Here is a 27,943-nt window from a genome sequence, read left to right as displayed (position 1 = left end):
GTCAGTGACACTTGACACTGAATGAGATTTCTCAGTTCGCTATACACGTCACTAATCAGTGATAGATGGGCTTGTCGGTGATCAGATATCAGTTCGCTTGTATCCGTTAGTTCGCTGTATAGAGTTCATTATATACGTAAAGTTTATATGATATTATATAGGAGTAACAGTTCGTTGTATCCGTTTGTTCGCTATATCCGTGTTCGTTATATCTGTGTTCTACTGTACTTATAAGATAATCTTACAGATGTATTAAAAAACTTCATCATCATCATATTTATGCAGATGCCTAAGATCAGGGCCCACTTGCACAAAGCGATCTTAGTACTACGACTATTGTAAGCCTATATTCAAGTATGAGTGTTACGAACATCTTAGCGCTAAGATCTCTTTGTGCAAGTGGGCCCAGATGTGGATATTACCATTATGATAAGCTGAACTAGGATAATTGTAATTCCAATATGGGAATTTTCCCGACATTTCCGTTACACATATGGCCAAATAAAGTGGGTTTGACATCACATGGCAATGGTATTGTACGTTTCTTAAACGATTTGAGACGAAGCCATAATTTATTACTCTCCTGACATAAAGCTCCACATATCCATACATGGTGACATACTTGCAGATGGCTGACCGTGATGAGAGAATCTTCTGTGGCCTAGGCAATGACAGAACAGTGCACAGATATGGACGGCGCCATGTCACAGACACCTGGAGTGTCATCTCAAGCCAAGCTGTGCAATAGTACAAGTCTCAACCTGCAGTCCTAGCTGGGAGCCACATTCAGGGACCAGCTGGTTTGTCCAAGCCAAACATGGAACAAACGTCCTAGGTTTGATGGTAGAACTTAACTTAGGTTTAGTCTCATATTTGTACACACTAAACAGGAGTCTGGGTTCAAGTCCATAATTTGTTCTGATTATGATCCTTGGTTTGTCAGCACCATGCTTGTGTTTGTAGGTTTCAAGAGGTGTACACATGGGTTTTCCTTCCACGTTAAGGTGACAGTCTGTATTACAACGAAGTGAGGTTCTATAAGTGACATGAAACAAACTCAATCACTTGTTGAAGGTTTATTGTAGAACTTGTGAATAGATTATTATCAGAAGTTGGTTAAATTAAGAAAATATTTTTTACTGTTACGTGCACTGGAATTACAGAAAATAACATGCAATTTCCTAGTTATGATGATTTTATTGATTATGTATGGAAAGAGTAGAAATTACTAAGGAGAACATAAAGAAATAAAACTACAGGTAGTTGAATATTGGAGAAAAAATATTTAAGTTTATATATAAGCCAAATTATTCCCGACGTGTGGAAAGATGTGCTATCAACATCAAGCTGGCCGCTGTGACATAACATGAAATACTGGTCAAAGATGCTTTAAACCCAACTCACTCACTCTGATAAACTATGTGTATTAAATTACTGGCGTTCGTTATAATTGGGTTTGTAATGATTTGCCAGAAATATGTATCATGTTAAAACTTGACACATGACACTTTGTCACAGAGAGGTGTTGTATTTGATAATCAAGGGAAATGACTTAAGGCTTGAACTTGAGTCATTAGAACTTACAATGGCTTGAGAACATTTGTATATACCATCAGAAATAGTATTTTACACATCATTATGAGCCCTCAGTTTATGCATGTGTATTGTTTTGTGTTCTACATCACCTTACATGATGATAAATGTATTGTATGTCCTGATGCACCACCAACTGTACATGCTTGCCGTGAAAGGCGACTCTGCTTGTCGTAAGAGGTGACTATGCTTGTAAAAGGCGACTATGCTTGTAAAAGGCGACTATGCTTTTTGTAAGAGGCGACAATGCTTGTCGTAAAAGGTGACTTATGGGATCAGGTGGTCAGGCTCGCTGACCTGGTTGATGCATGTCACCCAATTGTGTGGATCATTGCTCATGTTGTCAATCACTGGATTGTCTGGTCCAGACTCGATTATTTACTGATTCCCGACATGGGTACAATGTGTGGAGCCCATTTCTGGTGTCCCCAGCCGTAATATTGCTGGATCATTGTTAAAAGAGGCGTAAAACCATACTCACTCACTCTAATGGAAGCTGGAATGTTGGTGACTGGCTTCAATCAGCACACTCTCACTCCTCATGTACAGCAGGCTGTGAAAGTGATTTAGGGGGGTTGTCGTAAAACAATAAAAGGGCAACATTAGAAAAAAACATTCACACAAATGAATTTTCTTCTTTATTCTTGGGTCCACTTTCGTTTTGTGGAAATATGAAGCTTCAAAGATCATTAATGAAGTTGGTTGCTTATGTGGTCTTTGTATTAAAGGAGAAGATGATATTGATATTTCAAGTGTACAACTATTTCATGGTTGATACACTCATTGCCCTCAGCACCATCTTGTGCATATACAGCAGTATTACCATTGCTTGCCACTGAGAGTTAATCAAGAGATACACAGTCTGTGATGACATACAATTGAAATGCAACCATCGATATTATCTTTCTTTCGCTCTGTTCTGATCTGATCTGTGTTACAAGTGTTATATTTGGGATAACACTTTCTTAGTAAAGTAAAGATTCTTGTACTTTTTTGGGGTAATGTTCCATCTGGGATTCAAACTCACAATGCCAGAGTGAGGCACTTAATCGCCAGCACACAAAGTCAGTGATCTAACCCACTCAACCACCGAGGCTTCCACAAAAATGAAAGTCTGACAACTGGTAGTCTAGATAACATACTTTGTGTACCCTCTGATCTGTGTTCATCAGTGTGTGATGTTTGCTTTATCTTTGCTTCGGACTATGAAAACGTCAATTCAGTTTATGATTTATATTTGTTGTGTGGTTGAGTTGTCTTTGTAGTGTTTAACGTACATATTACTTAGTTCATTTTGAACCGTTACAAACATGAATTTCTACAACTGTATTAGTCCTAGTAATCATTTGTCATAATATCAGTACTATCCACTTTTATTTTGCTTTATTAGGTATCATGTACACCAGTTCAGCGTGACAAGACAAATAAATGAGATTATTCATATTTTCATATGTCAATTGGAAGATGCCAAAGCTCACTATGCAGAGTTGTTTCCCTTGGCTAGCAGGATCTGCTGGTTTGGCGTTACAGTTCATCCTGATCATGATCTTAGGTTTGTCAGCATGGCACCCATCTTTATGTGATTCACGAAGGTATTTCGACGACGTGACCCACATTTTCCGCCACATTAATTATAAACTCGATCATTGTTAATAATCCTCTTACAGTTTCAGTTAACTTTCAACATTATGAACAGAGTAATATCCAGGTCCCAATTCCAGTAACGTTTACATGTCTCAGAGGTCAATTCATGATGAATAACTATTAACTTTTAAACAAGAAAACAGTGGAACGTTCTGGATTTTTTTTCTGAACTTAAATGGATGTTTCTATTCTCTATTTTACTTTGTGAAAATCCTGGTATTCCATGTCTGGTATATTCGTTGAATTATGTGATATTCTATGACTGCCATGTTATCAGTTGCCATTAACATGAAGATTATGCTATGCACTGCAATCAGTCAACCTGTATATCTTAAATTGTTCTTTTGAATTATGTCAAATATTGATTATCTCATTTCAAAACATTTTTTCTATGTGCATATCAATTGTCTTGCCTTGTCTTTTCCCAAATTATTTATGATTACGAGTGAGTAAATGACAACGAGTAATAACAGAGTAGACACAATTTATTAACAACTGCCTTATTATTCTGTAATAGTGACTTTTGGGTAGAGAACCTTATGCCATTGGTGTAAGACAATGGTAAGGATCTATTCCGAAACGTCGCTATTACAGTATAACAAAGAAGTTGTTATTTATAATTGTGTCTACTTTGTCATCCGTCAACTTCTAAAAAATGCCTATCAAACAAATATGTATTTGTATAGAACTTTAAGATTAAGAAATTTATTCTAGTATACTATTACCTATACATTTAAGAAGAAGAAATTGTACATACCATATCAGGTGTCATGGACTGAATTGTATTGATGTTGTGAGGGTGTTGTGGGGATGCTGATATGTCGGAATTGTGAACGATACATTGCACTGACTTTATTAACGTCACTGTTTGTAACTAACAAGACGTGTGTTTCAAGCCTGTACTTGTTGATTGATTAACACTGTGCCTAAAAATGCTGATATAATAAGATAACAGTGTTTGTATGTTATATCTGCATATTTCATTGAATTCACCAAACATTGTCTGTTTTGCTGGTGTTGACATTGTTATGTCTTGTACAACATAGTGGTGGGACGATACTCCGATGCATCGGTGGATCACGATATTTTACTTCCCGATACAAGTATCGATCACAGTTGCACACTTTGTAAAAAATATCGATTCATACCTTAAATGTTGACTTTAATGGTTGTTCCACCAAACACTAATTGGTAGTGAAAATTAGTAGAGAAAAAGTAAATATTTTCATCCATTGCGCCATAATTGTCACTGCCAACTGTAAATTATCAGTGTGTAAGGTATTTGACTATCCTGTCTATGAAGACTATAGGTTACGCACTACAGATACGAGCACATACAAGTATTGTGATATGTATCATATCATGGACAAGGTATCGTGATACGTATCGGATCGCACAGTTGGTGTATCGTCCCAGCCAAGTACTAAATGAATATGTATATATATATATTTATGTAAGTTACAGGGACACAATGCAATCTGTCTTAAGGTGTCATCATCGTTATGAGTATAATATATTCTTATACATAATTACTATGTAAAATCTATTTTAAGTCAAATATGGAAAAAATGAAAACAAGCAAGGGAGCATTCCTGTTGCCATAAAGGAAATAGTGACAAGATGGTCACTCAGTCCTTGCATGTACCTATGCCATATGCCCAGATAATACTTCAAGGTAAGGATAAAATATATGGATGAACAACTTCTTTATTACAATAGGATTCCATTTCAGTGTATGTTCTAACACCGTTATCAAGCAAGAACCTACACCGAAACATCGCTCCTATTGTAATAAAGAAGTTGTTCATCCATATATTTTATCCTTACTAAGAACTCAAACTTCTAAATGCCTCTCACTGGAGTTAATACTTCAAGGACTTAGGGGTACACGTACTCATCACTGTCTCACAGATAGATTTGACATTACATAAGAGGTAGATATCACACTGCTATCATCTGTACAGTAAGATTTCGAAACCAGTCCATGTTTCATTAGGCGACTCAAAATTAATTTTTAGATTTAGGTTCAACTCGTTCAAGAACCGTTAGACTGGTATCACTTTTTTCATTTTAAACAAACTTTGCCAAACATCTGTGAAACGTATCTGCTAAAGGATGCAATTAGCAGCAAGTGAGAATGTTTGGTAATACTACATATGTGGTGTACTGTAGGTGCTTCCAATGAAATAATATGAGCTAGGTGTTTGGTAGTTAGACAGGTACATAATACTAATAATGAATTGATGATGGTCTCAGCTCATAAACATATTTCCTGACTATATGGATGAAAAACAAATCAATAATGTGGAGCTGTTATTGAGTATACTCTACATTCTTGGGTTAGGATAAGTGGTGTAGATATTTAGAGAATGTTTATATTTTCATGCTACATATCTTTTTGCCTATGTTTCATATTTGGAAAGGTTTGGTGATAGAGTGAAAGCAATCGATATGTATATATAATTCACTACATTTATAGCCCTGAAATCAATTAATAGAATAATGTACATGTATTTTAGCTGAGGTCACAAAATGGAATGAATTTCAAAGAATGTTGTCATTTTATAAATAATGCTTCACAGACCGTATGTTTATGTAGAATAATTTTGATGTGTTTTTAATTTTTTTAAAGTAAAATAATTGTGACTTTTTCTATTATATTTTTTCTGATATATTTTCATGTAAAAGTGTATCTAGATAACATAGGCTGAATTCTGTTTGATAGATTTTGAATGTACTAGTTTATTTTAATATTCAATTATTGATCTACTTCAGATATATATCATATATATTATTTCTTTTGGATGCTGTGATAATGAATGAGGCCAAAATGAAACAATAATTAGTAATAATTCCCTTGTCAGCATTTTATTACTGTCTGAATTGCATCCAACAGGCTCCTCCCATTACTTTATCAACACATACTTTCATCAGTAGATTCAAAAATGTATGATTTAGTGTGTGATATCAGTGATTATCTATACATACACATAACAGTAATAATGAAGGATGCAGTGTGTGATATCAGTGGTCATCTATACATACACATAACAGTAATATCGAAGGATGCAGTCTGTTACATGAGTGATTATCGATACATACACATAACAGTAATAATGTATGATGCAGTGTGGATCAGTGATTATCTACACATACACATAACAGTAATAATGCATGATGCAGTGTGTGATATCAGTGATTATCTACACATACACATAACAGTAATAATGTATGATGCAGTGTGTGAGATCAGTGATTATACATACACATAACAGTAATACTGAAGGATGCAGTCTGTTACATGAGTGATTATCAATACATACACATAACAGTAATAATGTATGATGCAGTGTGAGATCAGTGTTTATTAATACATACACATAACAGTAATAATGTATGATGCAGTGTGAGATCAGTGTTTATTTATACATATACATAACAAGAATTAATGTATGATGCAGTGTGAGATCAGTGTTTATTTATACATATACATAACAGTAATAATGTATGATGCAGTGTGAGATCAGTGTTTATTTATGCATACACATAACAGTAATAATGAAGGATGCAGTCTGTTACATGAGTGATTATCAATACATACACATACCAGTTATAATGTATGATGCAGTGAGAGATCAGTGATTAACTATACATACACATAACAATTATCAAATTATCAACACATACATACGCCAACAGTAAAGATGAAATAAAGCATACACGACACAGTGTATGATATTTAGAGGTTATTATACAGCAGTTTTCATATATTCAATATCAACCCTTGACCCCCATATCAGCCTGAGGGCTGAAGGCCAGAGAGATGATATGGGGTATGATACGAAACTGACATATAATAATCTTTTTATCACATACCACTACATAAAATTGTAAAATTTATCTAATTGCAGGTGAATGCAAAACATTTTCACCTGGATTGGAAGTTATTGTCATGGGAAAGTTATTTGAGCAGAAGAGAAGGCAACACTTCCTAAGGGACATAACTCTAATTTCTTACCACCAGGGCTGATATCGATTGCCCATTCAAAATCCCTTTGATATGAGGGTCTCCATTTTGACTTTATTGCACATGCAAAATGCCTCATATCATTGATAGGTATATGAAAACAGTGATTATTAACACTACACCACAAAAGATGAAGCATACATGCCTGATACAGGGTATGTTAACAGTGGTTAGCACACATTCAATGTGATACTGCAGCATCCACAAAACACTGTATATCAATAAGCATGAATGCATGTACAGCAGGAATGCTCCTATTGTAGTTGATGTTTAGTAAACTATATTAGAATAGTGATCCATTGTTAATTTGTTACAATCTGACGGTGTTCTATGCCTGTTGACTCACCACTGTTGTCATTATTTACTTATCATAAGGTGCTGAACTTTATCTTTATCTGACTTTATATTCTTGATAAATCATATATTCATCTGTAATTATTCATATTTTATTGAAATTATATGATGACTAATTTCGTAGTCTGCTCATTGTACAGAAACATGTACATTTTCTTAATAAATCAACTATGTTTGCTGAACGATTGTTACGTTTTTGTTTGTTTGATCTTGCACCTGTTTGTCCACCAGTGCTTGTGGGCATTGCCAAAGTAGTAATTATCTAATATCTGACATTTGACTTTCCTCCCACATCAAGCTGACACATGATGATATGACTGAAATACCCGGTACTATTTAAACTCATTCCTGTAATTGAATATCCATGAAGGTAAGTCAGTAGAAATGATGTTCCAAATCTACTGCAGAAAGTTCCTTGCCTTGACTTGTCTTTCATGTGTTTGTGATTGCGAACACCTGATATCATTTCGAATTGATATTGATTCAGAACACGTGCCGACAAATATCTTACTGTGTTCTGAGTTGTTTGATATATATATGTAACAGGAAACAAGTATAATCAGTGATTAAGTCTAATGACTGAAAATTTCAGTGATTATGTCTAATAACTGATTCACTCGGTGGTTATGTCTAATTAATGAAGTCTTCAGTAATTAGACATAATCACTGAAATGAACCAAGGGATTTTATACTTGTTTACTGAAAGCATATCCCTGCCTTGTTTTTATAATGTGTGCTAGTTTTGAAATTAGATTAGCTATCAAAGTAAATACAACCTCCTGTAACCAGATACCTTACACAAAAATCACAGAAATAAGCTTAAACAGTTCAATCTTTTATTTCATAAAATGGTATGACGTGAATGGTATGACAAATAGCACTCAGATGGACACTCAGGAATGTTTGTTTGCACAAGCCGAATAGCAACTCGTGCCCCTCTCGTGGCCATTTTCGCCACCGGGTTCTGTCTTAGCGCAAATGGGCATACCTAAAACAATTGTCAATTCGTTGCGTAATGGTTCACATATATTTCCCTATATATTGTATATATTTCAGATGCAATTTAAAACACATCGGGACGTGCGGAATTATACAGAATGACTGAACACATTTAACTGTGTCTTGGGTATATATTTAGATGCAAGACATACGTAAAATCAAAAATTATTTCTGAGGGATTCTTTGACGAAGTACTTGAAATCATACGCGCATTCTGATTGGTTTGTCGTATTTTCGCACATAACATTCATGGATAGGGGGACGAGTCTTCTAGCAGGTTACGGAAAGGAGCAAGTGGTGACGAATGATGAAATCACGCATTTTCTGAAGTCAGTTTGGCAAATTAAACCATTTGAACACTTACAGGAGTTTTTTATCTGTTGCAAACCGAAATTGTTTCAGATTTGGTAAAAAACATAACTTTGCATTAAATCTTATTCAATGTCACAGGAACATTTATTGTTCAGTATGATGTTGGTCAGGGTTGAACCCACTTTGGACAAATCTGCATATCACCATACTTTTACCCACAGTATCACACGTGGACGTGATAGGTCGACATTGATGTACTGTTGACAATGATGAGTTCTATCATCTCCAAAGAAATACAAGCATACGTCACTTAAACATTTTATATCACTCACTCGCTGAATCAATCTGGGCACCGGTGTCCAAGTGGTCTTATGCATGATAATACGATGTGCTTACGATGAGTTACCTCCCTTACCCGCAGTGATCCTGTCTGAACCAAGGCTTGGTGGGCTCGGAGTCAGTATACCGTGTCTGAATGGGGTATTCATGTTAAACTGGGGCATGGTATCTCAGTGGGCTAGCACTTTAAGATCCGCATAAGCCCAGACAAGTACAAGCAAGCAAGCGCACACACACGCAAGCGCACACACGCGCACACACACGCGCACACACACGCAAGCGCACACACACACGCACGCACACGTGCATGCATGTCGCTACACAAGTGCAATGATCTTGGACGTTAAACCCTGTCGTCGTGCGTATAGAAAACAAAACTGGATTAAATGAAATGTTAAACTAAGAGACCCGTGAAGATCCGGGATAGAATAATAGGCCTCCAGCAACCCATGCTTGCGTTGACAAGCGATTATGCTTGACATAAGAGGCGACTAACGGGATCGGATATTCAGGCTCGCTGACTTGGTTGATGCATGTCATCGTATCCCAATTGCGTGGATCGATGCTCATGGTGTCAATCACCCGATTGTCCGGTCCAGATTTAATTATTTACAGACCACTGTCATGTAGCTTGAATATTGCTGAGTGCGGCGTTAAACAACAAGCAAACAAACTAAAACTAAGATGTTTTGAACAAAATCGCGAGTATATATTTGTGAACGTATATTTAACACACGTTCCTTGTCTTGGCGCCCTAATGACATGAAACAACGAGGACATCATAGGCTAGTCAGTTGGCCAGGGGTGAAAAACAAGATTTTCGTTCCCACATTTTCCTGTATACCTTAAACCTTTTCTATTGCATAAAGGAGGTATCTGTACACAATTTTCATAGGGTAGTAAGCTTGCAAGTGTATGCAGGAATTTTCAGGGGGTCAAAATTGCATAAATTGAAGGAAAAATGCATAATTTGACAAAATTGGCTGTAACATTTTTATTAAGTCATTTAACTATCCAAATTATGTCTTTAATTACAGGTAATATGTTCGGTTATCTGAATTTGGCACACATTTTGTTTCATTTTACTGTTATTCTAATTCTCAGTGGAAACATTGGTAAAAATCTTGTTTTTTTACTTCATTTTCAAATCTTGTGAGTAGGTAAAACACTAATTCCATTGAATTGTGACAATAAAACCACTACAACTGGGTATTAAAATCTGCCTTAACCATTGTACTATCCTATACAAAAAAAAATGAAAATATATTACATAGGGGTTGAGATATTGTATACAATGTTACCCCACCCCCAAAAAAACAATTTTGACGAAAATTGCTTATTGAGATATGGTGGTAGATGATGTTGCTGTAGTTGATGAGTGAGATAATTGCAACAATGCTTAAAAACACCAAAATAGTAAACTCATAAAGAAAAAAGAGGTTTCAAGATTTTCTGTGAGCATTTATGGTGGCCATCTTGAATTTCAAGATGGCCGCCATTTTGACCTGTTTTCAAAATCAAGATCTTATATAGTTCTTCAACATGGTCATGTAGTATATCATATGAAAGCCTTTTAGATTGTCTTTTCAATGATGTACATTATTCACTGACTTCTGTGGTAAATTGACACCCAACAATGAAAATTTGTTTTTTTGGGGGGTGGGGTAACATTGTATACAATATCTCAACCCCTATGTAATATATTTTCATTTTTTTTTGTATAGGATAGTACAATGGTTAAGGCAGATTTTAATACCCAGTTGTAGTGGTTTTATTGTCACAATTCAATGGAATTGAATGTTTTACCTACTCACAAGATTTGAAAATGAAGTAAAAAAACAAGATTTTTACCAATGTTTCCACTGAGAATTAGAATAACAGTAAAATGAAACAAAATGTGTACCAAATTCAGATAACCGAACATATTACCTGTAATTAAAGACATAATTTGGATAGTTAAATGACTTAATAAAAATGTTACAGCCAATTTTGTCAAATTATGCATTTTTCCTTCAATTTATGCAATTTTGACCCCCTGAAAATTCCTGCACACACTTGCAAGCTTACTACCCAATGAAAATTGTGTACAGATACCTCCTTTATGCAATAGAAAAGGTTTAAGGTATACAAGAAAATGTGGGAACGAAAATCTAAACTAAGCCTCTTTTCCGCTGGTGGCCAACTGACTAGGTTATTTATTGTACATTTGAACTTGAAAAACACAAATATATTCTGTATTAAGTGTGTTCTGTTTAAAAAAGAGAACTTCAAAGGTTTACACCATTTCCCTGTAGATAAAGGACATTACAAATCTTCATAATGAGGACGAAGAATTCTCCAGCACCTGCATCATGTGAATCAGAATGCTACTGGTGTTCACAAACACTGTCGGTGTTGACAATGTCTCAGTTCTTGGACATCTACCATTATGTCCTAATCACCTATACTTTCAAATGTGATCGTAACAGAGCAAAGCCAATATCTAGAAGGGGTGGCAGGACTTCCTTCCCTAAAAAGATAAGTGCAGGTAGCATTTTCTCTTCAAGAAAACTGCCGCCCTTTTCAGTTTCACAACGCGCTTGTTCCCTAAAATCCACCTGAACGCCGATGGACGATTGAGATTCACGTTCAGCATCCAACTGTTCAAGTCTCGTCGAAAACTGCTTGATGACTTCTTCATGGTCCTGTTCGAGCTGCTTCACCTGTCTTCTGACCCCATCAAGTTGTGATTGCATGGCTTCTTCGTATTCCCGCCTCAGTTGATCTTCCTTCTCCTGCATAACCTTCTCTGCCTCTTGATACAATTCATTGGTAAAAACCTTCCCTCCGTTGTCGTGGACCATCTTATCAATGACCTCCAGTAAGGTTTGAACATCTTGGTCCTTCTCACTCGGTGATCCTTTGTTATTAAACGTGACATACCTGCCGTTACAATCCTTCAGTAAAGATTTTAATTTGTTGGATTCTCTCCCCAAAAATTCTTCGATTGTTTGATTATCCCTAATAAGATCATCCTTTTTGGTAAAAAGAATGATCAAGTAATCCAACATGCCTTTCCCAAATATATTCAAGAAATTTTCAATGGTATTCTGTTCTTCCTCTGTGAATCTGTCAACTCTGATAGCGAGTATAAAAGCATGGGGTCCGGGAGCAGTTATCCCAACACACTTGACAACCTCTCGGGCGATGTGTCCAGTCGGCATTTCTGTGTCATACATCCCAGGTGTGTCTATAACCTGAAGACAGCGTCCGAACCTCATGCTTGTACCACGCCTGCATTCTTTAGTAACAGAGGTCGGACTCAATGAACTTGGAAACACATTATTACCAAGGATGGTGTTTCCAGAAGAACTTTTCCCGGCCCCAGTCCGTCCCAGAAGAACCATTCTAACCTCTTCTCCCCCACAGGCGGCACTGTAGACAGTTTCACCCCCTACTTCACCACCTGCAACCCCGAAGGAATTCAATTATACATTAAGCCGTAACTACTTCCACTGGAAAAAACGAGCGATTAAGCACCGTTACGTTGAAAATGTACCTTCACTGTACACGGTATCTATGTATGTATGTATGTATGTATGTATGGATGGATGGATGGATGGATGGATGGATGGATGTATGGATGGATGGATGTATGTACGTGTATGGATAGATTTACCAGTTTCCTGCTTTTGTATGACTTTGTTCATTTATTCATTTATTTACTTGTTGATGTAATATCATATAATATTACACAATATGTATTCATTAATAAAATCAATTACAAAAACATTCCTATTAGACAGCCGTAAATTAAGACAAAATATGCAATAGGTAAACTGTTGCTCAGGATGTTTTTCTTCAGTTTCACCATGACAGGTTATCGCTGAAAACTCCGGACCTACATGTACCTTTATGTGTCGTGCAGTTATGTAGTAAAACAGACAAACCTGCCAGTGCATTTGCACCTCCTAAATGAGTTTCTTGAAAAGACTTTGAACTGGATGACCCCTTAGTCAGAGTATCTTCCTCAAACGTTCTGTCCCTTGACCTGAGTGAGCCACAGATGATACATTCCCAGTTATCTCCCTTGTTGATGAATGTACATTTTGTACATTCCCATTCTAAAAGAAAAGAGATAGAGAGCCAAAGAAAGTATATCGAGTTTGTTTCTTTATGTAATCGAAATTGAAATATCTGTTGTTAAATTTGATTGACATCACTCATTCCTGCCAAAAAACTTAAACAGAAATCTGTGGCTGGGTAATTTTGTGTAAAAATATATTGGTTTAATGAAGGCTGGGGTATGAAATGAATTTACAACCCTATTATCCCTATAATGTTTGAAATGCTGTAAAGCTGTGCCGAAAAGAGGCCAAATTATTCATTTTCAAAGATAAGATGTCTAAGACACCCAAAACAAATAAAACTACATTTGTTTTATATATATCCAGATAGAAGTAATTTTGAGTGCTGACAAAGTTCATGTTTTGAGATATTTTCAATTGATAAAAACAACTCGGGGGGAGGGGGGGGGGGGGGGGGCGGGGGTGGTGTCGACTCCTGTGTATCATGATTACCATCCACTCTATGTCACAGTACATTCACAAAGAGATTGTGTGGTTCATATTTTAGCCTTAGTTTGCTACAATCCCACAACCATGTCACGGTGACCTACGTTTTTCGCGTAAAAATGGAAAGGAAAACAAACCTATCAGAGACTGAATGGCATTGTCGTGGTGATGGAGGTCACTTGGATACTCTGCTCGACAAATCTCACATCTTGTTTCTTCAACCTCATTTATGAAGGAACAGACGGGACAGGTCCACACTAGAATGAGCAAAGGAACATGGGAACATATATTATGGGTATAAGCCTACATATGTTATGAATATCTAAATGCGTAACCCCATCAAGTTGTGATCGCATGGTTTTTTCGTATTCCCGCTTCAGTTGATCTTCCTTCTCCTGCATAACCTTCTCTGCCTCTTGAAACATCTCAATGGTAAAAACCTTCCCTCCGTTGTCATGGACCATCTTATCAATGACCTCCAGTAAGGTTTGAACATCTTGGTCCTTCTCACTCGGTGATTCTCTGTTATAAACGAGACATACCTGCCGTTATAATCCTTCAGTATAGATTTTAATTTGTTGGATTCTCTCCCCAAAAATTCTTTGATTGTTTGATTATCGTTAATAAGATCATCCGTTTGGGTAAAAAGAATGATCAAGTAATCCAACATGCCTTTCCCAAATATATTCAAGAAATTTTCAATGGTATTCTGTTCTTCCTCTGTGAATCTGTCAACTCTGATAGCGAGTATAAAAGCATGGGGTCCGGGAGCAGTCATCCCAACACACTTCAAAACCTCTCGGGCGATGTCTACATTCGACATTTCTGTGTCATACATCCCAGGTGTGTCTATAACCTGAAGACAGCGTCCGAACCTCATGCTTGTACCACGCTTGCATTCTTTAGTAACAGAGGTCGGACTCGGTGAACTGGGAAACACATTATTACCAACATGACCAAGGATGGTGTTTCCAGATGAACTTTTCCCGGCCCCAGTCCGTCCCAGAAGAACCATTCTAACCTCTTCTCCCCCACAGGCGGCACTGTAAACAGTTTCACCCCCTACTTCAACATCTGGAACCCCGAAGGAATTCAATTATACATTAAGCCGTAACTACTTCCACTGGAAAAAACGAGCGATTAAGCACCGTTACGTTGAAAATGTACCTTCACTGTAGACGGTATGTATGTATGTGTGTATGTATGTATGTATGTATGTATGTATGTATGCATGCATGCATGCATGCATGCATGGATGGATGGATGGATGGATGGATGGATGGATGGATGGATGGATGGATGGATGGATGGATGTACGTGTATGGATGGATGAATGCATAAATTTACCAGTTTCCTGCTTTTGTATGACTTTGTTCATTTATTCATTTATTTACTTGTTGATATAATATCATATAATATTACACAATATGTATTCATTAATGAAATTCAATTACAAAAACATTCCTATTAGACAGCCGTAAATTAAGACAAAATATGCAATAGGTAAACTGTTGCTCAGGATGTTTTTCTTCAGTTTCACCATGACAGGTTATCCTAGTTAGTTAGGATAAGTTTTATTCCATACTGAAAGGCCTCAGGTCCATAGTACAAATCTGTTTTCGGGAGTGGTTACAGATCCGTTTAACAGGTCATATTCTAATTAACATAGCATGATAAATGAACATAGATAGATTTTTTAGAGTATCTTTATCAGTTGTTGACATGATCGTTGTAAATCTTTGTATAGTGGGATGTACATAACCAGGCAGATCAATATATTTTCTTCTAAGGTGGTCGTATTTTGGACAAACTAACAGAAAATGAAACTCATCTTCAATCACATTTAAATCACATTGCTCACATATTCTCAATTCTCTGTCTATGTTTCTATGCCTGCCTACTTCGATCCTAAGTCTATGAGAGCTGCATCTAAATTGTGCTAAACTTATTCTAAACCTTTTAAAGTTGATGTCAAACAAATAGCATTCTGGGGAAATTGTTGTCTTGAAAAGCTTGTAATAATTGCATTTTTCTGAACTTAAAACATGCGATGCCCATTTTTGCAAGTATATAGGTTATCGCTGAAAACTCCGGACCTACATGTACCTTTATGTGTCGTGCAGTTATGTAGTAAAATAGACAAACCTGCCAGTGCATTTGCACCTCCTAAATGAGTTTCTTGAAAAGACTTTGAACTGGATGACCCCTTAGTCAGAGTATCTTCCTCAAACGTTCTGTCCCTTGGCCTGAGTGAGCCACAGATGATACATTCCCAGTTATCTCCCTTGTTGATGAATGTACATTTTGTACATTCCCATTCTAAAAGAAAAGAGATAGAGAGCCAAAGAAAGTATATCGAGTTTGTTTCTTTATGTAATCGAAATTGAAAGATCTGTTGTTAAATTTGATTGACATCACTCATTCCTGCCAAAAAACTTAAACAGAAATCTGTGGCTGGGTAATTTTGTGTAAAAATATATTGGTTTAATGAAGGCTGGGGTATGAAATGAATTTACAACCCTATTATCCCTATAATGTTTGAAATGCTGTAAAGCTGTGCCGAAAAAAGGCCAAATTATTCATTTTCAAAGATAAGATGTCTAAGACACCCAAAACAAATAAAACTACATTTGTTTTATATATATCCAGATAGAAGTAATTTTGAGTGCTGACAAAGTTCATGTTTTGAGATATTTTCAATTGATAAAAACAACTCGGGGGGAGGGGGGGGCGGGGGTGGTGTCGACTCCTGTGTATCATGATTACCATCCACTCTATGTCACAGTACATTCACAAAGAGATTGTGTGGTTCATAATTTAGCCTTAGTTTGCTACAATCCCACAACCATGTCACGGTGACCTACGTTTTTCGCGTAAAAATGGAAAGGAAAACAAACCTATCAATGACTGAATGGCATTGTCGTGGTGATGGAGGTCACTTGGATACTCTGCTCGACAAATCTCACATCTTGTTTCTTCAACCTCATTTATGAAGGAACAGACGGGACAGGTCCACACTAGAATGAGCAAAGGAACATGGGAACATATATTATGGGTATAAGCCTACATATGTTATGAATATCTAAATGCGTAACCCCATCAAGTTGTGATCGCATGGTTTTTTCGTATTCCCGCTTCAGTTGATCTTCCTTCTCCTGCATAACCTTCTCTGCCTCTTGAAACATCTCATTGGTAAAAACCTTCCCTCCGTTGTCATGGACCATCTTATCAATGACCTCCAGTAAGGTTTGAACATCTTGGTCCTTCTCACTCGGTGATTCTCTGTTATAAACGAGACATACCTGCCGTTATAATCCTTCAGTATAGATTTTAATTTGTTGGATTCTCTCCCCAAAAATTCTTTGATTGTTTGATTATCGTTAATAAGATCATCCGTTTGGGTAAAAAGAATGATCAAGTAATCCAACATGCCTTTCCCAAATATATTCAAGAAATTTTCAATGGTATTCTGTTCTTCCTCTGTGAATCTGTCAACTCTGATAGCGAGTATAAAAGCATGGGGTCCGGGAGCAGTCATCCCAACACACTTCAAAACCTCTCGGGCGATGTCTACATTCGACATTTCTGTGTCATACATCCCAGGTGTGTCTATAACCTGAAGACAGCGTCCGAACCTCATGCTTGTACCACGCTTGCATTCTTTAGTAATAGAGGTCGGACTCGGTGAACTGGGAAACACATTATTACCAACATGACCAAGGATGGTGTTTCCAGATGAACTTTTCCCGGCCCCAGTCCGTCCTAGAAGAACCATTCTAACCTCTTCTCCCCCATTGGCGGCACTGTAAACAGTTTCACCCCCTACTTCAACATCTGGAACCCCGAAGGAATTCAATTATACATTAAGCCGTAACTACTTCCACTGGAAAAAACGAGCGATTAAGCACCGTTACGTTGAAAATGTACCTTCACTGTAGACGGTATGTATGTATGTATGTATGTATGTATGTATGTATGTATGTATGTATGTATGTATGTATGTATGTATGTATGTATGCATGCATGCATGCATGCATGTATGTATATATGGATGTATGTATGTATGTATGTATGTATGTATGTATGTATGTATGTATGTATGTATGGATGGATGGATAGATGGATGGATGTACGTGTATGTATGTATGTATGTATGTATGTATGTATGTATGTATGTATGTATGTATGTATGTATGTATGTATGTACGTGTATGGATGGATGAATGCATAAATTTACCAGTTTCCTGCTTTTGTATGACTTTGTTCATTTATTCATTTATTTACTTGTTGATATAATATCATATAATATTACACAATATGTATTCATTAATAAAATCAATTACAAAAACATTTTTATTAGACAGCCGTAAATTAAGACAAAATATGCAATAGGTAAACTGTTGCTCAGGATGTTTTTCTTTAGTTTCACAATGACAAGTTATCGCTGAAAACACCGGACCTACATGTACCTTTATGTGTCGTGCAGTTATATAGTAAAATAGACAAACCTGCCAGTGCATTTGCATCTCCTAAATGAGTCTCTTGAAAAGACTTTGAACTGGATGACCCCTTAGTCAGAGTATCTTCCTCAAACGTTCTGTCCCTTGACCTGACTGAGCCACAGATGATACATTCCCAGTTATCTCCCTTGTTGATGAATGTACATTTTGTACATTCCCATTCTAAAAGAAAAGAGATAGAGAGCCAAAGAAAGTATATCGAGTTTGTTTCTTTATGTAATCGAAATTGAAAGATCTGTTGTTAAATTTGATTGACATCACTCATTCCTGCCAAAAAACTTAAACAGAAATCTGTGGCTGGGTAATTTTGTGTAAAAATATATTGGTTTAATGAAGGTTGGTGTATGAAATGAATTTACAGCCTTATTATCCCTATAATGTTTGAAATGCTGTAAAGCTGTGCCGAAAAAAAGGCCAAATTATTCATTTTCAAAGATAAGATTTCTAAGACACCCAAAACAAATAAAACTACATTTCTTTATATATATCCAGATAGAAGTAATTTTGAGTGCTGACAAAGTTCATGTTTTGAGATATTTTCAATTGATAAAATCAACTCGGGGGGGGGGGGGGGGGGGGGGGGGTCGACTCCTGTGATTACCATCCACTCTATATCACAGTACATTCACAAAGAGATTGTGTGGTTCATATTTTAGCCTTAGTTTGCTACAATCCCACAACCATGTCACGGTGACCTACGTTTTTCGCGTAAAAACGGAAAGGAACACAAACCTATCAGAGACTGAATGGCATTGTCGTGGTGATGGAGGTCACTTGGATTCTCTGCTCGACAAATCTTACATCTTGTTTCTTCAACCTCATTTATGAAGGAACAGACGGGACAGGTCCACACTAGAATGAGCAAATGAACATGGGAACATACTATATTATGGGTATAAGCCTACATATGTTATGAATATCTAAATGCGTATGCAATGTTCTGAATGTACTCATACATTCTGTACATTTGTCCAGCAGCACAAATACGGACTTAATATAATCGGTTGTACTCTTAAACAGGCCATAAAACAACATGACAAGTAATGCAATCAGTCACTCAAAAATAATTCCATAATTCGTTTCTGAATACACATTTCAAATGGATATTTATTCCAGTTTGAATTAAGTTCGAAGTCTCGCTATCGATTTACTAATAGCAGAGACCATATAATATAATAATATAATCTATTATATGGTCTCTGCTAATAGTCAAAGAGGGTGCACGTTGTATGTAAAGTTACTTACTTTTGTCACCTTGGTGTTACTTTAGCCAGTCAGAATATGATGTAGGTTACATGAATGCCTGAAAAGACACAAAACCTGTATCCCTAATTCAAAAAATCTGGCTAAAAAGGACGACACATATAACGAGTTCTGATAATGAAGATCCCCGCGTGGAATCAGTTCACCACCTTATAGCCGAACTTCGCTGTATCCGACTTCGTTATATCAGAAGTTAGATTGACGTCCAGAAACATTTTCAGATGATTGGCGGAATCATTACCCCATTCTTTTTCAAAGACTTGAGTTCGAGTGGGGTCGGTAGAGTGACCTGGCTGATCATGTGTTTCGTGCGGTTCGTTGTTGTGCCCACCACTAGTGTGTCTGGTTCAGGATCAAATATGCAAAGGCCGTTACGATATAACTGATACGTTGTTAATGCTGTAAAACCAATTTCATTCAAGTACACAATTAATTGTCATATCCTTGATGGAATCGCACTCAGATGGTGTAGATAACCTCAGTGGAATACACAGAGGCATATGTTTACGTTCGTTTTATTGGTCACTTTAAAGAAACATTTACTAGTATCTATCTCCCTGTAAGTGTTGGACGAGTTTTATAACTATACATTTTCGATTTACACGAATCACAACATAAATGTCAAATTACTTATAAGGTCAAAGGGTCGGTGGTGTAGCATGTGGTTAAAGTGTTCGCTCGTCACGCCGAAGATCCGGTTCGATTCCCAACATGGGAACACTGTGTGAAGCCCATTTCTGGTGCTCCCCGTCATGATATTGCTGGTAATATTGCTAAAAGCGGCTCCCGGGTATATATAATACAATTTCCATGATAGCCCCTCCTTAAAATAACACGTGACCACAGTGAGGAACAGGTCGTGGTCGTGAACAAGCGGGTTGTGGTCATCCTTTTTACCACTGGTTTGCCTGGCCATGAATGATGAATTGCATATCGCCATGATATATGTAAATGTATTGCTAACTGCTGTGTACAGAACATTCATTCATTGCAGAAATATTGGCCCTTCAAGAACATTTAAATTTGATAAAATATTCCGTTTAAGAGAGATCCTGCGAGAACGGCCAAACAGAGCGGTAATCACCAGACACTGATATCAGGTATCCAACCTCAAACCATAGGCTTAATCAAACACTACATGGCAAACAACAAACATAATTGCATTTAAGCGCAACCTTTTTAAAATGTATTATTCACTTAAATGTTACAGCAATGTATTTCACTATACATACCGCCATACTGTTCGTATCACGTCAACCCAGCGCACAAATGTATAAACGAACTGAGTCGTGTTGTAGCTGTAACGTGTGCAAAAGACTACAACAAATGATATCGCCCTGTTGCAAAACCTGGAAACGCCCTTGCTTCTGAATTCATCTTCTATTGTCAGTCAGTAACACGTCCTCCTCTCATGTCCTGGGAAAGCTCCATTCTCAAGGAATCTGGTTTGGGGAGATTCCAATGTCACAGTGTTCTATTTCTATTCAATGAGCTATAGCGTATAGGTATATTACCTCGTTGTGGGCAACCCAAGGCTTCTGACGTGTCGCAACCGTCGCAGCTGTGTAGTCAAACAGAAAACCTGATTCGTGTCTAGATAGATTGAGGCATTAGCAGTAGCTATGTACTTCTGCTGTTCATCCGTCAAATAATTTTTTGCAATGCATATACGTAATAAGAAAATTTGAGTGTAACAAGAAAGTGATGCTACAATTATAACACTTCTTGTCATTTGAAGTGTTCTATCCAACAACCCTGTGTTTTCCTTTGGTGGATGTCGACTTCTAAAGTGTGATAGCACTTTCTTTACTATTTTTAATGGATCGTAACGTGTGTATATTCTTATCGCTATCGTACTAAGCTAACCTTCGCAATATTTCATGCCTGAAGTGACAGCGAAAATAGGATCAATATTGTACCTGGGGACTAGATACATGATTACGCAAACGCTAATTTACTAATAATTGAGAATTGACCGTCACATGCTCCGACGATCATACAGTTTGGCCCTCACTCTATGAAGGTTCATACTCGGCAAACCTCGAATTATTTCCACCTTTATCAACTCGTTTTGATATATTTGATATCAAAAGACACTCGGGTGAGATTCTCTATATTAACATGTGTACTTCTTTTGTACCTTATTTAAAGTAGGTCAGACAGGTGTTTTGTATGAGTCACCAGACACGTTAGTAGCAATTATCATAAACAATGTATAGCATTCTAAACGATGAACTTTTTTGTAGGATTGGACCAACAAAATATAAACACAGAAAATATTCCAAGAATGGGTGAGTAAAGAAATGTTAACTCTTTTCTGTAAATATCAAAATATCCATCTATAAATCAATATGTAACTTCCCTTGGCTATTTAATTCTACATCACTTGTGTTGTGAGATTCCAATAATGTAGATTTGCAGTTGGTAATTCTTTCATACTCGATCTTTCGTATTTACATATGTTTCTATGATGTTGCGGAAACACCCAACTATTGTGTATTTCTGTGTATTAGCAGCTAGTAAGACTCGTGAACTGCTAGTAACATCAGAGTGAGTGAGTGAGTGAGTGAGTTTTTAACGCCGCTTTTAACAGTATTACAGTTACATCGCGGCGTGTCAGCTTAATGTGGGAGGAAAGCCCGAAGTGATGCAGGTCTCAGACGTTTACCCACAAGCACGGGTTTGGTGCTGACAAACCTACAAACATAACCGGGCGAACCGGGATTCGAACTCACAATCATAGGTTTCTGGCGCGCCCAAGGGACGCACAGCGAATCGTGGCGCCTTAGAAGACTGGGCCACCGGTGCCTCCAGGTAAAATCAGAAGAAATGAAGATTGATAGAGAAAGAACTGCCTCTGTCACATAACAATATGCATCAGTGACTCAATTTTAACTTCTTATTATGAATGTGTATTTTACAAGGCTATGAAAACGTATTTTTGTTGAAACACACATTTATTAAGTATAAAATCACTCTCCAGATGCGCCTATCGGCTGGTCAGATGACGTCTGTCCAGAGAGAAGACTCGTCCTGTTGGGACGGACAGGGTCAGGGAAAAGCACAACGTGTAACAACATCCTAGGTCGGGATGAATTCAAGTCCGACGCATGTGGTCAGTCTGTCACCGACAAATGCCAAAGGGCAATCTGTCAGAGGTTTGGACGAAACGTTCAAATCATTGACACTCCTGGACTGTTTGATACAGGCATGTCCAATGCCGACATCACCAGAGAGGTGGTGAAATGTATTGGAATGACGGCACCTGGACCACATGCTTTTATTATGGTTGTCAGGATTGATAGATTCACGAAAGAGGAACAAGATACCGTAGAACACTTCAAGAACGTCTTTGGGGAGGGAATGATGAAGTACCTTATGGTTCTGTTCACTAGAAAGGATGACTTGGATCATAGCGGCAAGACTATTGAGAAATACCTGGAAAACGTACCACAAATGCTACGAGATCTTCTGAAGTCTTGTGGCAATAGATACATTGCCTTTAATAACAGGGCATCTCCAGAGGAGAGGGGCGGGACGGTTCAAAGGTTTCTGGACATGGTGGACAGGATCCATTCTAACAACTCTAGTGAGGTCTATACAAGCGACATGTACAAAGAAGCTGAGAAGGTGATGCTGAGGAGGGAGGAACAGCTTAGACAGGTACACGAGGCTGAAGTCAATAAGGAAAAGAGGAAGATACAAGAGGAATATGAGGCTAAAATGACAGCAATGGAAGAGGCTCAGACAGAGAAGATCACCCAACTTGTACAACAGTTGAGCATGAAAGAACAGCAAAAGGAGCAACAGTTAGAAATTGAGAAAATGAAACTGGACATAGAGAAAGAAAGACTGCAAATGGAAAGTGATCTTCAGAAGGAACGACAGCGACTAGATTTAGAAGTCGAACGGAGGAAGATTCTGTGTGAGGCTAATCCTCCAAATTATAGAGAAACGGCTCGGAAAGAAGTCAACAATGAAACAGAGATGATGATGAATCTTTTCAATGTTGTTGTGAAGCTGGTTGCACCGCAATTACTTGCATTAGCTGTGGATAAGATGGGTAAACACTTTTTCAGTACGCTGTCTGACGCCGCCTTGACAAATGAAACACCTAAAGTTGAGTCACCTGAGGACAAGTCACAGGTTAAAGGTGAAACCAACAAAAAGGATGAAGCAAAATAAATCAAATCTTCATTCAATTATGACATTTGTGGAGACAAATTAAGATTATTTTAATAATTGTCAACCTGGTGCCTGTGCTGATGGTAACGACATAGTTCGCCGTATAACTGTTTCACTTTGTGAACAATCATAATAACGGATGTTATCATTTACAGACGAACATTCCACGTACATTTATATATGTCTTAGATGCCGTGATCCTCTCCTTGTTGACCCTAATAGTGCATTTAGGAGACAATGCGATTCACACCCGTTGACCTTTGTGACTTTCTTGGTCCGGGAGATGGGAGCTCAGTGTCAACATAAACATCTTGATCTGATTCTGATTTCTGATAAAAAATAAATAAATATTGTTTTAAATATATTTATAAGTTTCGTGTATGGAAGTGACGGAAATATTTAAAGGCCAATTAAAGACTCATTAATTAAAAGTATGTATAGAGATATAATATCCGTTTAGTTTTAAAACATTTATGTTATTGACAAATGCTGGAATATTAAACATATTTGGTAACTCAGCAGATACCGTAAAAAAAAATATAATGGTGTGTTTATCTTCGATACATTTAAACAAAATTTAAGCACTCTTTTATTGGGAGGAAGAGGGAAATTACAGTATCTGTTCGTTTGTATTCCTAGTTTTAAAAAAACACAACTTAAGCCAGTTAAAATAGACCATTTGGCAGCATAAGGGTTCTGTATTAAAATATAACTTAAAAAGCTGACATGTTCTCAATTTGATCATCGAATGGACGTTTTCATACCGAGCGTTGCAATCGGTTTCCTTGAGGCGTTTATACTGATTTAAAATCCGCCCTGCTTTTCATTGCCGGTAAGAATATCCATAATGCCCAAATTGGCTTACACTCTTGAAACTCTATATTCCCATGATTTATTGCACCGTGGATTGAGTGGATTTTAGCTGTGAGTCTTATATACGACAACGTCTCGAGTCTGTACAGGAGGCGTGCTGTCAACAATGAATGTTTATAAACAAATACTTGCGATGATGAAGCTATGTGGCCGCCAATGGCATCGATTAGTGTTGGAAAGTGATATTTTATGGTATTGACTTGAGACTGAAAACAGAATGGGAATAACCCGAGAGCAGGATTTCCAAAACCTAAACCAACTATGTGTCTCCGTTTATAGGAACCTCCGTTTATTGGCGTTAACATCATCAATTGATAAGTTGAATTTTGTCTTTTTATTCTATAATTGAACAATAAAAAATGTATGTGAGGTCATTACTATTCTGTTATGTTATGGATGTTTTCATATTGGCTTTGTAAAAGGTCCTCGGTGAAACAGTTTGGACAATGCCGAGGCCTATTACAGGGCCAATATGACAGACCGAGGTCTATTACAGCCTGCCAGGGCCGGTATGACAGATCGAGGCCTATTACAGCCTGCCAAAGGCCAATATGACAGACCGAGGACTTATCACAAAGCCTATATGAAAACACCCTATCAATGCTATATTTATATCTTGACTAGCTAACCCATGCTTGCTGCAAAAGGTGACTATGCTTGTCGTAAGATGCGACTAACGGGATCGGGTGGTCGGGCTCGCTGACTTGGTTGATGCATGTCATCGATCCCATTTGCGTGGATCGATGTTCATGATGTCAATCACTGGATTGTCTGGTCCAGATACGATTATCTACAGACCGCCGTCATATAGCTGGAATATTGCTGAGTGCGACGTTAAACAACAAACAAACAATCAATGACAGGCTATTGCTCATCATTCAAAATACTGAGATAAAATAAGAGTTTAACTAGATATTATGTCCAGTTAACACTCATCACAATCAATCTAGAGATATACACGTCAGTACATGGCAGGAACAAAAGGTGTATCTGTTTACTCAAGTCAACACGAGTACATTCTGTGCAACCATGTACATAATAAATTATTTGAATATTATTCATTACTGTTTAGCAAACATTTATCGTCAGTACTGCGAAAGTACGCCATTTCGAACGTATATTTTAAGCGAATATTGATAATTCATGTACGATAAAACAAAAACGACAAAAACATTTTCCATGAGCATAAGACAGAACCACTTAAAGCCGATTCCGACCGTATCACTTTCATATAGAATGACAGAACTTTTGAGTAAGAATCGTGGTCATGCGGTGAAAGCATAGGTGCCATGTACCCCATGCTGGTGGTAAACGACCACTTGTGAGAATCATGTGGGTACAAAGTTTGTGCCGTGTGAGTTGTGTAAAAAAATACCCCAAATACGAGGATTGCTGGCATGACTGGAGAATTGCTGACTAGGGTGTAAAATATTGTTCCATCACTTGCCATCAATGATGCTCCTTGATAACACGTCATCAATGTGCAGTTCCACGTGTAAACTTATAGCCAGTATAGAATGTATAGAATGCCCGTTGCGCTAAGGACGAAAAGGAGTTACAAATGCACATGGTATTACACAAATAAAGTAATGTTATAATAGAAATGGATTGTTTTGTAAACGCATTATATCAATATAAGCATTGTGGTAAAATTAGCACAAATGTGAAATATTCATGTAAGTTTTGACGTTTTGATTCTGCAGGTGATAATTGTATTGATTAAGAGCTATCATTGCACATGTACACTGTGAGTATATGCTATAATATTATCAAATGACAGTGAGGCAATGGATTGTGTATCGATAATAGATATGTTTCAGCCTTAACTAAAAACAACCCAGATATTTATTTAATTTTAAAAACTACGAGTCTGATTTTCTTTTAAGGTAAAACACCTTGCAACATTGTAACTTTTGTGGCAGGCAATATCTTTATTTTTTAATAGGCTGGAGCATAATTATTTTTTTACCACCCGGTTTCTGAAGCAGTTATCGTCACCAGCAACTCAACAAGACACCCTTACTGACTTCAAGTTAAGTTAATGTATTCTTAAGTAGAATGGACGAACTTGAAAAGAAGACGTTTATTATATAATTTTCATCACGATTTAGCATTGTACGCACAATGGAATCTGTTTCTGCAGATAATCGGTTGTCTTAAGGCGTTGACGTTATATATATCTATGCGTGGCTGAGATAATTTAAACGGTGATATATAAGTAAATAGTAGAATCAATTATACTTTATTCGATACAGTTAACATCGTGAATGGTAGTCTAATAAGGCTCTAGAGTAAGTTGAAAACGTGATGTTGTAATTAACAAGCCCATTTAACTGCACACTGACCCTATTCTATTCTTCCATTTGAACTGATCATGCGGATTTTAGAAATACCTTAACCAATAAACCTAAATACAGACAAGCGGAATTAATAGCTCATACACCTCTTCTCTTACTTTCTGGACGTATACATGTACCATATATCATAGTCTACATGTAATCTGATGGACATCTAAAGGTCTGTGTCCGTTCACCTGAGGACATCGGATTTAGCAAGACCACGACGACCTGGCCATGACCTGGCCATGACCTGTTCGCCACGACCTGTTCGCCACATATATTTGACATACTGTGATTTCTTTGTTTGTTTTGTTGTTTAACGCCGCACTCAGCAATATTCCAGCTATATGACGGCGGTCTGTAAAATAATCGAGTGTGGACCAGTCAATCCAGTGATCGACATCATGAGCATCGATCCACGCAATTGGGATACGATGACATGCATCAACCAAGTCAGCGAGCCTGACCACCCGATCCCGTTAGTCGCCTTTTACGACAAGCATAGTCGCCTTTTACGGCAAGCATGGGTTGCTGAAGACCTATTCTACCCCGGATCTTCACGGGTCGACATACTGTGACATACAGATGAGACAGCTTCTTTTACATTCACAAACAGAACTTTCTATTTTTATCGCAATATTTTGTCAACACTATTGAGCAATTTTTTCACTCTCGACATTTTTTCACACTAGTATAGGAGGGAACTTGTCATCGATAAAGCTTGTGAAATAATAGCTCTAATAGATGCTTCATTTTAAAGATATCTTTAAATATTGCTGTAACTCACGAAACGGATTGAGTGAGTAAATATTTACGTTGCGTCGTATTGACTAGATGGTTAATAAGTAAATATAGATATCAGAACCATTTATGGCACATCGATTCCATTTTATCCTTACAATAGCGATGATGATGATGATGATGATGATGATGATGATGATA

The 27,943-nt window shown here is 37.3% G+C and overlaps 3 protein-coding genes across 4 annotated transcripts in view; 2 read left to right on the top strand and 1 right to left on the bottom strand.

Moving 5' to 3' along the window:
• The window catches only part of LOC139446745 (FYVE, RhoGEF and PH domain-containing protein 6-like), a 63,406-nt gene extending 59,709 nt beyond the window's left edge, over positions 1-3,697 (top strand). For both annotated transcript variants that reach the window (XM_071228046.1, XM_071228047.1), the window contains exon 22: positions 629-3,697. In XM_071228046.1, coding sequence (XP_071084147.1) covers positions 629-665 — 37 coding nt within the window. In that variant the 3' untranslated portion in view covers positions 666-3,697. The remainder of the gene's footprint in view (positions 1-628) is intronic.
• A 7,753-nt stretch (positions 3,698-11,450) lies between these two features.
• On the bottom strand, positions 11,451-20,946 carry LOC139446327 (GTPase IMAP family member 8-like). Its single transcript, XM_071227673.1, is given in 10 exon segments — positions 11,451-12,713; positions 13,198-13,371; positions 13,959-14,078; positions 15,967-16,140; positions 16,719-16,838; positions 16,889-17,110; positions 17,113-17,655; positions 19,074-19,193; positions 19,587-19,644; positions 20,837-20,946. Coding segments are annotated over 9 exon segments (2,478 nt in total). The 5' UTR covers positions 19,588-19,644; positions 20,837-20,946; the 3' UTR covers positions 11,451-11,709.
• A 742-nt stretch (positions 20,947-21,688) lies between these two features.
• On the top strand, positions 21,689-24,954 carry LOC139446786 (GTPase IMAP family member 9-like). The gene is made up of 3 exons (XM_071228110.1): positions 21,689-21,705; positions 21,851-21,895; positions 22,588-24,954. The coding sequence occupies exons 2-3, from the start codon at positions 21,892-21,894 to the stop codon at positions 23,787-23,789; spliced, it is 1,206 nt and encodes a 401-aa protein (XP_071084211.1). The 5' UTR covers positions 21,689-21,705; positions 21,851-21,891; the 3' UTR covers positions 23,790-24,954.
• The last annotated feature ends 2,989 nt before the right edge of the window (positions 24,955-27,943 follow it).

Source organism: Haliotis cracherodii, unplaced genomic scaffold (assembly GCF_022045235.1).
Source record: "Haliotis cracherodii isolate W230 unplaced genomic scaffold, xgHalCrac1.p SCAF_6, whole genome shotgun sequence".
In the NCBI taxonomy this organism is placed as follows: domain Eukaryota; kingdom Metazoa; phylum Mollusca; class Gastropoda; order Lepetellida; family Haliotidae; genus Haliotis; species Haliotis cracherodii.
Note: the sequence above shows the minus strand (reverse complement) of the source record. Positions and strands in the feature narration are given on the sequence as shown.